Source organism: Acinonyx jubatus, chromosome C1, assembly GCF_027475565.1.
Source record: "Acinonyx jubatus isolate Ajub_Pintada_27869175 chromosome C1, VMU_Ajub_asm_v1.0, whole genome shotgun sequence".
Classification (NCBI taxonomy): Eukaryota; Metazoa; Chordata; class Mammalia; order Carnivora; family Felidae; genus Acinonyx; species Acinonyx jubatus.
Window position 1 is genome coordinate 43986843 of NC_069381.1, and position 12274 is coordinate 43999116.

The following is a 12274-nucleotide window of genomic DNA, read 5'->3' on the forward strand; positions in this document are numbered from 1 at the left end:
GATCACCCTACTGAAAATCACAACCCTGTCCGTCCCCTCTTGCTTGTCTCATTTTTGTCTACAGCTCTTCTCACCTCCCGACATATGCTTTTACCTTTATTTCTTTACTGTTCATCTCCCCCCTCTAGACGGTAAGCTTCACAAGGATGTGGAGTTTGTCTTATCTGTTCACTGCTCTGCTCTCAGTGTTCAGAACAATGCCTGACATGGAGGTTAACTGACATACAAAACTAAGCCAGCAGTAAAACGCCTTCACGCCAGAGCTCTGTAAGCGGAAGTGAGTAATCAGAAATGAGTGTTCACTGAGAACACCTCTGCGATTCTGAAAACAAATAAAGCTCCAAGCGGTAGGCCTTCCATACGCTTGGGGGTTCTTTCAAGCCCGTTCCCTTTAAGGTCTCGGCTCAGCCTCTTCCCCACAAGGCCTCCCACAGGAATTCCTTCAACGGTCCTCCGGCCTTCATGGCTTCCTCACCTGAGGAAACGGCAGGCCTGCTTCTTTCCAGAGCAGGAGAACTTGGCCCCAGGGATCATCCCTTTTCCTTTGGTCGTTCTTTTTAAGACAGCCTGCAAAGGCAACCTAGGCTTCCCCGAGGTAAAAGCAAGGCAGAAAAGCCAACTTTCCTCTCAGCTATTCTTCCCTTCCGGTCACTGTCACTGTCACCCCCTTCTCTGCTCACCATAAAGCAGCGGCCTGCAGTCTGACTCCACCTCCTGCCCTCATGCTCACCGCTGAACACTCGTGCCCTAACGCCACTCACACACCACTGGCCCCTCCATGTCTCCAATGCCGCTCTCCGCTCCCCTCGAGGGCATCGCGGCCAAAGCATGCACTTCACCTGACCAACCACGTCCGTCCCTCTTGATGTCCTGCGCCCTCCATCTCCTTCCACGCTCACTTCCCACACTGACCAAATGTTCACCATTCGCTCACTGTCCCAGGCTAGGAATCACAGGGCCATTTTGAAATCTCCTCCGGTACTTCTAGTCATAAGACTTGCCCATGTTACCCAATAAATGTCAGTTACCGGCGCCCTACATTTACAACCTGTTACTCTGCTCTGGGCCACTGCCACAGCTCCACAGGGCTCTCCCTGCCTCTACCTCTCCCACTTCTATTTACTCATCGTCCCCACTGCAGCCAAAGCAAGCGTTCCAGGCAATGCCTGGCTCTGAAACCTCCTGTGTTCCCCGGTCTAAAAGCTAAGGTTGAAGTTCCTCAGGGTGGCCCTACTTTACATACATTTCTCCTTCCGCCTGTGCTCGGGACCTCCCCAGGCTACCGTGGTTCCCAGGCCACGCACCTTAGTGCCTGTGCTCACCCTGTCCTCTCTGGCCTAGCGGACACTCTCGTCACGAGCCCCCTAGGGGATGACTGCTCACTTCTCAATTCCCAGCTCAAACGCCACGTTCTGTGAAGCGCTTCCTAATCTTATTATCCCATGAAAATTTAACCACTTAAGCACTATCTTCCATAACCTCTGCCCCCGCCCCCAAGGGCTTTCTATTAGCCTGTTTTGGGACGTACAATAACTGTTATTCTTTGCTAAAACCATGAACTGCTCTAGGGCAGGGATGAGATCTAAGTTATCTCTGCATCCCCACCACGAGTGCCTCGTACAGCACTCGTACGTAACAGCGTTACCAGGAATCACATTCACCTGGTGTGAAACAGAGGTGGGAATGAACAGAAACAGATCTGCTTCCTCTCTTCTTCAAGAATTTCCTCCACTACCAGAGGGAAGGAGATGTGCTTCTGCTGGTTCTCCAAAGAACCAAAAGTCACAGAATGAATTCAGGCGTTCCGAAGACTGAAACGTCACTCCTGATTATACCTCTCATGATGCTTCACATAATACCTTGTAGGCAGAAGCAAGGCCTGGCAGGAGAAACCAGCCACGATAACTACACCCGTTCTCTGCAACTCGTGTAACATCACAGTGAGACTAACCTCAACCCTCCTGCTTTGAGGAAGTTCTCACAGAAGGATTTCGCACAATTTCTTGCCATGTCATCGTCAGCTGTTGGCATGAGTTTGGAGCTCAGAACCTTGAAAACAGATAAATACAATTAATCATCCCAACATTTCCAGCAGAAATTACTCTTTCACTAAGTCAAAGAATCAGATAACTCGAGTCTGAGTCTCTTTAAGTGCTGCATGCTGTTCCCACCCCCCGCTCCCAGAAGTATAAGGAGGCTAACGTGTCACAATGGAAATATTCACATTTTCCAAGTTCTATTCGCTTGGCAAGAGAAATCTGTTTTGTTGAAGAAAGCTGGTGTGTTCTTTTCACGAAACCAGCAAAAGTGGATGTCTCAGGCTCTCAGGCTTAGATAAGAGCAGGGGCACCTGGGTGGCTCAGTCGGTTGAGCATCCAACTTCGACTCAGGTCGTGATCTCACAGCTCATGAGTTCGAGCCCTGCTTCGGGCTCTGTGCTGAACGCAGAGCCTAGAGCCCACTTCAGATTCTGTGTGATAGGCTAGATATGCTTTCGAAAAAGTATATAAAGTTTTATAAAATAGCCCATTCATTAAAAATGTTAGACGAGGGGCACCTGGGTGGCTCAGTCAGTTAAGCGTCCGACTCTAGATTTTGGCTCTGGTCATGATCTCACAGTTCATGGGACTGACCCCGAGTTGGGCTCTGCACTGGCAGTGCAGAGCCTGCTTGGGATTCTCTTTCTCTGCCCCTCCCCCGCTCACTCATGCATGTGCACGTGCGTGTACTCTCTCAAATAAATATTTTTTAAAATGCTAGATGAGCTAATAATGATTCTCAAACTCTTATTTATTGAGCACCTACAACAAAAGAGGATGAGGCTGTTAGCATGCCTTCTCTCTTATATCTCACCCTGCGGGTGTTATGTGTTTTACTGTACACGACTGAGACCCAAAAGGCTAAGTGACTTCAAACTCCCTCCTACATCTATGCCCCTTTTATGACACTGACACATGTACCTAAAGGAAAGCTTAACTGAAAATTCTGGTATGGCAGATATTATTTCTAGTAAATAATCATACTATAGTATGAGACTTAGTAAACAACTGCTTATTTAGTTATGATTGAAAATTTAAAAAAAAAAAAAAAGGCCCACTGCCTCAGTTTCCTCAAGGCATTTAAAAAAAATTTTTTTTTAACATTTAATAATTTTTGAGAGACAGGGTGTGAGTGGGGGAGGGACACAGAGAGAGGGAGACACAGAATCCGAAGCAGTCTCCAGGCTCTGAGCTGTAGCACAGAGCTCGATGTGGGGCTCAAACTCACGGACTGTGAGATCAGGACCTGAGCTGAAGTCGACCCTTAATGGACTGAGCCACCCAGGCGCCCCCCCAAGGTATTTTTAAAGTAGATACAATTCAAGATCCTTCTCAATTCTAGAAAAGTCTGTTTCTATGAATCCATGGGTCGTATGTGCATAGATTTTTAGCGTGGGATTTCTTTTTTACAGATGCTATCTTCCTAAAGTGCTCTTTGGGTAACAGGCTCTTCAACCTCAGATTACGAGCATTAACAATCCTTTTCTAATCCTTTACAGTGTTTTTCTAATCCTTCCTGTGAGCGGACAGCCACATGCACATACTCCTCATGCTCAATGGACAACAATGTAGTAAAGAAGGAAGATTTCTTCAAAGGAATGGGTATTTGGAATATCCACTTTGCAGCTACCTAGTAGGCAAATGTAAGTGGAAGACTGAAATGCAAGGAAATTAGCCTTTCAGGAGTCAGTAAAAAAAAAAAAAAAAAAAAAAAGTGTTTTTGAAAGTATTAGGTTTTCCAAATGTTTTGTGTTAAAGCAAAAAACAACCTATCAAAGGATTTCCCTGAAACTGTGCTGGAGGTATTTTACAACCACTGTCCTTAGGCTGTAAGCTGTGGCAACCTAGGTAGTTGGTGACAAGCCAGATTCATTGTCATGCCATTCCGTTTTTCTAGGTGCTCTCAAATGTGGGTGTTAAGGTTTATACTTTAACTTTTCTGAGACAGTCATTCAAAGGCAAAGGATAAATCTGGCAAGTACTGAAAAATTTATAAGCTTAAATTGACCAAAAATTAATTGGCAATTCTGCCTTGGAATATTAAACATTTTTAAATGTCCACATTAAATAAAGACATACTTTATTTTAAAAACATTTGCTAAATATTTTCTCATTTCGAACCCCATGTATTTTTTTCACAAGAATGATTACTTTAAGGCCAATATGAAATAACACAGCTTGAACACACAGGCAATAAGTGATGCAGAAAAATGAATGAATAGAATTACACACTCCAAATTAGACTGTCAGATGAAATAAAACTTGGGACAAAACAAAATCATTCAGGGCCTTATCTTCTCCAGACCGAAAATGGCAAGAGGGACTGACCCTTCGCTCTCCAAGAACGGGACTATTTCCACCTGCTCACTCTCCCAACGGTTTGCTCTCAAGACTCAGAGAATGTAGCCTCCTTACGTTTCACTCAAGATTCTGGAGCAAATATCTTGCCTTTTCAGCGGTCATCCTCTAGCGACCACAATGACTTGCATACCTTATACAGTTATCAGATGTTTATTGAACTAAATCTACTAGTTTAAAGCTACTTTGGGGAAAAGAGGGTAATAAACATGTACTTTTGTTTAAATTCTTCCAAACCTTTTTTTAAAACCTTGAAATAAGAAGGTTAATGTACTTCCTGACCACCCCCTCGCTGCTTCATTTAGAACAACAAATTACAATCGTTCTTTAAAAAGTTAGGATGAGGGGCGCCTGGGTGGCTCAATCGGTTGAGCGTCCGACTTTGGCTCAGGTCATGATCTCACAGTCTGTGAGTTCGAGCCCCATATCGAGCTCTGTGCTGATGGCTCAGAGCCTGGAGCCTGCTTCCGATTCTGTGTCTCCCTCTCTCTCTGCCCCTTCCCTGCTCATGCTCTGTCTCTCTCTGTCTCAAAAATAAATAAAAACATTAAGAAAAAACATCTAAAAAAAAAAAAAAAAGTTAGGATGCATTTAGTAACGAGAAGACTGAGGATAACAACTCGTGTTAGACAATTTGCTAAATTTCCAGAGGAAGACGATGGCGTATTTTACTACGTAAGGCTTCCTCACTATTTATTTAGATGCTGTTTTGCAACTATAACAACATACACAGGTATAAAGTGAAAAAAAGCCTGAGCATCTTCTAAGGCCCCAAAACAACAAAATGTTTCAATTTATATTCTGTTTCTTACTTTTTTTTTTGAAATCTAATTTTTTCACAGATCATCCAATCCAAGTAGAAACCTATTTACTTATCTCTGGTATCTAAACGCAGGAATCTGCAAACAAAAACGAATCTGTCCAAATGAAACGAAAAGAAATGAGCCTTCTTACTTCTAAGTTGTAGAGCACTCGGAAGGTGGACATTCCCGGAGCAAAAGAGCGAAACAGACTTTCCAAAATCGAGCTGGCGCTTGGCTGATGCTGCTGCTTTGAGGACAGGGATGGAGACTTTGAGGACTGAGAACTCGTTTCGGACAGTAATGTTTTCTAAGTTTTTCAAGAATGAAAACCAAGAATATATGTGTTAGAAGCACAAATTAGAGAGAAACACATCTTAATGCGTATTCTAACATTCTTCTCTCTTTATTATAATTGCACCAAAGAAATCTTCTATAAATCAACCTCGAAGACACATCGCTTTGTAATTACTAACAAAACATCAAATTCCATCACACAAACTGTACGTGCTCAACAGCATTCCCACCCTACCATGAATGCGTCTGAGAATGTCTTCCAGGCAACACTAGCAAGGTCATTTTTATTTGCTTCCGTGTTTTTAACATCTGCACTACTAAATACCGGTAATTAAAATTATAAGATTGTAGAAGTGGTAGTTTTGAAAACGTTTTTAGCCAGTACTAGTGATATGTTTTAGAATTACGTTAATTTTCTTCTCCCCACAAATAATACCTGGGCCGTGTACGACAAGAATGAGCTGATCTAAACCTTTAGCCACTGGCAACGTGAATGCATACCTTCTAACGGCTTTGTTCCACATGAACTTGTTGAGAACATAATTAAACACTATTACAGATAAAATACAATTTCAATACATAATAAAATTCTTGGGGAACAACATTCTAGAAATTAAGATGAACTTTAAATATCAGCTGTGGAAAAAATGAAATGATATAATTATGCCAGCAACTCAAACACACACAACAATCACATTCAGAGAGGCATCATGACAGAAGAAAAACATCTTTGCTGAATCAGAGCTAGAGTCTGATCTTGGACAAGACACTTCCTCTCTCTGGGCTTCAGTTTCTTAATACAGAACAAGAAGAACATGGAAATACATCATATTCAAATCTCTTCTGGTTCTAAAACTTGATGTCGTTACTGACTCTAGATCTCTTAAAAGTCAACATGAAGTTCTGATTTCCATTTACAGTGAAAGTAATTTTCTAAAGAAGAGCTGTTATGGGAAAGATGGCATCACATGGCCTTAAAGTGATTTCCGGTTGTATTTTTACTGAATCATGACATCAAATTTCCATGCCAGTTAGGTAACTGTCCAAGATGCTTATACCTTTCTTCCTAAAGAATCAAGTTGATCCAGGGCTTCCTGAATGGCTGGGTCAGTGGGTATCAACAGGAGAAGCTTTCGTACGCGTAGAGTTATCCTGAAATTTGTCAAAAACAAGTTTTGTCACGTAAGTCAGTTTCAAGAACAAAGTCATTTGTTCCTGACAGATGTAAAGTAAAAATACGCTGGGCTCCCTAACTTTAATAGCTTTCTCTTTTTCATGCTTCATAAATATTTCCATCATACCTTGGCTCCTCCAGATTGGCGAGCTGGTAAAGCATGTCAAACACATTACATACAAGTGCCATCACAACACCAGGGAGGGACTTCTCCTGAGGAAAAAACCAAAATATAAATACAAAGTGACAAAAGAATTTTCTCTTTTTCTAACCAAATAGAAATATTGTGCCAACAATAAAATGACTAATTCTGAAAGACTGGCCACTACAAAGCTTGAGGGGAACAGCGTGCTTACCTGCCCTACGGAGCAACACCTGGGAACAGACCGGCGGGACCACTACCTTCTAGTGCGTCTACTTACAGGGCTCTCTCCTACCCGCCTGCAGGTGAGGGGCTAAGGGGCCAAAAGGCAGGCAGTGGAAGAGAGGTAAAATGATGGGCAGGTATAATGAAGAGAATGGAGAGTAGACACCATTAAAAGCTGATCATGGCTCATCAGGAGCAAACAAGGTAATGAAAGATTTAAGAGCAAAATCATAGTAGTACAAATGTACAAACACAACACGTAGAAGAGATGTAGATGTGATTAAAGTACTATTTTCTGGTTATAAAGTTAAGAAACTAGACATCGCTACAGAATGTCATTATACAAAGGAACGTTTTTAATAAATTCAGAATATAATTTGAAAATGTTAAGCTTGAAGATGTTGTGTACAGGCATACTTCAGATATTGCAGGGTCAGTTCCAGACCACAGCAAGAAGCAAACACTACAAGAGTCAAGTGAGTTTTTGGATTCCCAGTGCATATACGTTTATACTCTACTGTAGTCTATGAAGGGTATAGTAGCATTATATCAAAAAAAACCCCCAATGTATCATGTCTTAATTACACTTTATTGCTAAAAAAAAATGCTAACCATCATGTGAGCTTTCAACGAGTCATAATCTTTTTGCTGGTGGAGGGTCTTGCCTGGATGTCGATGGCTGCCGATGGTGAGGGTGGCAGCTGTGCAGGCCGAGGTGTCTACGGCGATTTCTTAAAATAAGACAACAATCGAGTTGGCTGCACTGATGGACTTTTCCTTTCACGAACAATTTCTCTGTAGCACACAAGACTATCTGATAGCATCTTACCCACAAAACTTTCAAAAGTGGAGTCAATCCGGGACATCTGGGTGGCTCAGTCAGTTAAGCATCCAACTCTTGGTTTAGGCTCAGGTCATGATCTCATGGTTCATGAGTTCGAGGCCCACATAGGGCTCTGCACTGATAGTGCTGAGCTTGCCTGGGAGTCTCCGTCTCCTCCCTCCCTCTCTCTCTTAAAAATAAATACATAAACATTTAAAAAAATGGAGTCAGTCCTCTCCAACCCTGCTGCTGCTTTATCAACTAAGTTTATGTGATACTCTGAATCCTTTGCCGTCCTTTCAAAAATATTCACATCTTCACAGGAGTAGATTCCATTTCAAGAAACCACTTTGTTCATCCATAAGAAGCAACTCTTCCTCTGTTCAGGTTTTATCATCAGATTGCAGCCATTCAGTCCCATCTTCAGGCTCCGCTTCTAATTCTAGTTCTCTTGCTCTTTCCACCCCATCTGCAGTTACTTCATCCAGGGAACTCTTGAACCCCTCAAAGTCATCCATGAGAGTTGGAATCAACTTCTTTCAAACTCCTGCAAATGTTGTTATTTTGACCACTTCCCAAGAATCACAAATATTCTTAATGGCATCTTAATGGTGAATCCTTTCCAGAAGTTTTTCAATTTACTTTGCCCAGATCCATCAGAGGAATCACTATGGATAGCAGCTATAGCCTCAGGACTTTCAGACTTGAAAGTGGAAATGAATGACTCCTTGATCCACGGGCTGCACAACGGATGCTGGGTTAGCCGGCACGAAAACAACATTCATCTTGTACATCTCCATCAGAGCTCTTGGGTCACCAGGAACACTGAGCAGCAGTATTTTGAAAAGAGTCTTCTTTCCTGAGTACCAGGTCTCAAGAGTGGGTTTAGTAAACTATGTTGTAAATAAATGTGCTGTCATCCAGGCTTTGTCGTTCCATTTATAGAGCACAGAAAGTGTAGATTAGGCATCATTCCCAATGGCCCTAAGATTTTCAGGGGTGAAGGAGCACTGGCTTCGACTTAGAGTCACCAGCTGCATTAGCCCCTAACAAGAGTCAGCTTGTGCTTTGGAGCTTTGAAGCCAGGCACTGACTACTCCTCTCTAGCTAGGAAAGTCCTAGATGGCGACTTCTTCCAATAGAAGGTCTTTCATCTGTACCGAAATCTGTCGTGTAGTACAGCCACCTTCATGAATTCTCTGAGCCAGATCTCCTGGAGAACCTGCGGCAGCTTCCACAGCAGCGCTTGCTGCTTCCCCTTGTAATCTCATGTTATGGAGACGGCTTCCTTCCTTAAACCTCGTGAATCCACCTCTACTAGCTTCAGACTTTCCTTCTGCAGCTTCTTCACCTCTCTCAGCCTTCCCAAGAAGTGAGGAGAGTTAGAGCCTTGCTCCGGATCAGGCTCTGGCTTAAGGGGATGTTGCGGCTGGTCTGACCTTCCATCCCAGCCACTCACACTTTCTCCGTATCAGCAATGCGGCCGTTTCCCTTTCTTATCCTTTGGGAGCTCACTGGAGTAGCACTTTCAATTTCCTTCAAGAACTTTCCCTTGCACTCAAAAGTTGGCCAAGCGTTCGGTGCAAGAGGCCTAGCTTTCGGCCTTCCTCACTAAGCTTTGTCATTTCTGGCTCTTGACCTAAAGGGAGACACGTGCCGCTCTTCCTCTCACCTGAACGCCCAGGGGCCACAGCAGGGCTATTAAAATGGTGGCCTGATTCCAGTATTGCCGTTGTCTCAGGGAATAGGGAGCCCCGAGGAGGGGGAGAGAGAAGGGGAAGAGCTGGTTGTGGAGCAGTCGGAACGCACACAACATTTACTATGTTTACCGTCTTCTATGGGCACAGTTCGTGGTGCCCCAAGTAATGACAGTAACATCACAGGTCAGGGACCACAGATCGCCATGATAAATGTAATAGTAAAAAGTCTGAAATATTGTGAGAATTACCAAAACGTGACACCGAGACACAAAGTCAGCAAATGCTGTTGGAAAAATGGTACCAGCAGACTTGCTTGGTGCAGAGTTGCCACAAACCTTCAATTTGTAAAAAAAACCCAAAATCTGCCAAGTGCAATAAAGTAAAAGGATATTTGTACATTTTTTTCTGTTGTTAATTAACTGTCATAATGCTACTCTTGAATGGGATCTTCCTTAAATTCTTACTATAAGTACGGTTACTTAAAAAACAAACACATTATACTAATACTGACCCTGAGGAGTTGAGATCAATGGCAAGATTATGCTAAAGGTAAAAAAACATAATACACAAAGATCTTGTAATTGGAAATAAGGCAATATGTGTATATATATACAAATATGAAAAAAAAAAACCTTCACATGCTATTAGAATACCTTTACATAAGGTCTGGTGTGATGTTCCTTGTTGGACTATAAAAGCTAAGAAGCACAGCCAGTCTCATCGGTTTTTATCTCTGGTGCCAAGCTCGGTCCTGACACAGAGAGGGTACAAAGTACACGGGCTGATTTCAGGAAATCACTCAAAAAATCCTGACTGTGTACATTTTATGTTCTAGGCACTGTTTTAGATGCTGGGGATACAACAGTGAGCAAAACGGGCAGAAGTCTGCTCTCATGGAGTTTATACTTCACTGGGGAGAGAGAGACATTACATAAGATAAAACACATGGTACGTTAAAGAAAACGTTAAGTCGGGATGGGAGATACGAAGTGCAGGGCTGGAGCTAAGAACATAAATAGGATTGCCACCAAGAAGGCAACATTTGAGTGAGAGCCGAAGAACGTGAGAGAGGACCACCTGGATATTGGGGAGGAATGTTCCAGACACAGGGACGAGCAAGTGCATGGACGCTGCTAAGTCTGAGGACCAACGTGGAGGCCAGTGCAGCTGGAGGGGTGGGAGCGAGGCGGGGTCAAGGGAGGAGAGTCAGAGAGGTTCCACGAAGGTCTGTGAGGTTGGCCCTGTGGGGCCCGGCAGACCCTGGCTCCTACTCTGAGATGAAGTCCTGGGAGTCTTTGGGCTGAGGGTGGCACAACATGACTGCTGTTTAAAAAGACCCCGGGCTGCCAGGCACTGTACAGAGAAGAGATTGGGAGAGCAGGGAGGCACTGTTGGAACACTCCAGGCGAGGTATGGCGGGGGCCTGGACCGGTGTGGAAGCCATGGAGGCAGACGACAGTAACTAGGTTTTAGGTGTATTTTAAAGGTACAGTCAACAATCTGCTGCAACCCTGTCTTCACTCGGCTGTCAGGACTCGCTTGGCTTTCCCCTTCCTCTCTGGCTCTTCTGTGGTCTCCCCTGCTGGGTCCTCTTCACCCTCGATCTCTATACAAAGAAGTTCCCTGGCTCGGTCCTTTGGCCTCTCCTCTGTCTACGCTCATTCCCTTAGGAACCTCATCGGTCAGGACGTGTCTGGGAGAAGAGGACCCGGTCATCCAAGTCTCTGGGGGCTTCCTAAATTCTGACTGGTCACCTGACTCCGGCACCCCGTACCTGCTCCATGGCGTACGATGAGCTAAAGGCCCCACTGCCGCTGCTGCTGGAGCTGGTGGAGGAGTCCGCGGAGCTGCCGGATGGGGTCCCGCTGCCCGAAGTCTTCACCGTGAGGATCTGTTCATCAGAAAAGCCCAGCTGGTGGAGGAGCTTTTGATCTTTATTCACGGTCAGCTGCAAAAAGTGGTTTCTTAATTACTGGCAGGAAGAGGAAGGCATTGACAGCAGGCTGAAGGGCCACAGAGTGTGGGTTTAAACCTACCAGACTATCGTTTGTAAATATCTGTATGTTGTCCACAGGTGAGCACAACTGCTTGGCTATCTTCCATCGCACGCTCCCTATGGTTTCATTACTGTGAGCCTGTACGACAAAATTAAACGCTGTTGGGAGTCTTTTGTTTACTTGTCCGTTTAAACAACTGCTAGTGAGCATGGATACGTACCAGGCACTGTTCCAGAAGCTGGGAACAGAACAGAGGGCCCACGGACAAAACTCCCTGCCCTGTAAGGCTTCCCTTCCGCAGTAATTCAATGTCCCGTCTTCCCACCCCCCATGCCTCGCCATCTCCTGTGAATCAAATCTCGAGTCCTTCTGCTGCTGCCGTCTCCACTCTTTCCCATTCTCTCTACACTCCCCTCACACCAGCCACCTTGCTTGTCACTCAGTGAGCCATGCAAGTCCCTCGCCAGGGCCTCAGTACCTGCTGCTCCCTTTGCTTGGAATGCTCTTCCGCAGAAACTATTTGTTGTCACTTCGTTCCATCTTTGTTCAGATGTCACCACCTCGGAGAGAACTTCCCTGCCCATTTGATGACATTTCACACATATGCGTTGGCTCTCTACCAAATTATTCTGCTTTATTCTTATTCTTTAGAACACTCATCACCACCTGATGCTATATTATACACTTATTCATGTGCCTCTGTACACCCATCAGTTCCC

At 44.2% G+C, this 12274-nt stretch overlaps 1 protein-coding gene across 3 annotated transcripts in view; it reads right to left on the reverse strand.

Annotated features, from left to right (window-relative positions):
• Positions 1-12274, reverse strand: part of USP24 (ubiquitin specific peptidase 24) — a 140233-nt gene that overhangs the window by 57651 nt on the left and 70308 nt on the right. For all 3 annotated transcript variants that reach the window (XM_053214110.1, XM_027059086.2, XM_053214109.1), the window contains 6 exons: positions 11595-11693; positions 11333-11506; positions 6796-6881; positions 6553-6646; positions 5352-5507; positions 1952-2049 (listed from right to left, as the gene is read on the reverse strand). In XM_053214110.1, coding sequence (XP_053070085.1) covers positions 1952-2049; positions 5352-5507; positions 6553-6646; positions 6796-6881; positions 11333-11506; positions 11595-11693 — 707 coding nt within the window. The remainder of the gene's footprint in view (positions 1-1951; positions 2050-5351; positions 5508-6552; positions 6647-6795; positions 6882-11332; positions 11507-11594; positions 11694-12274) is intronic.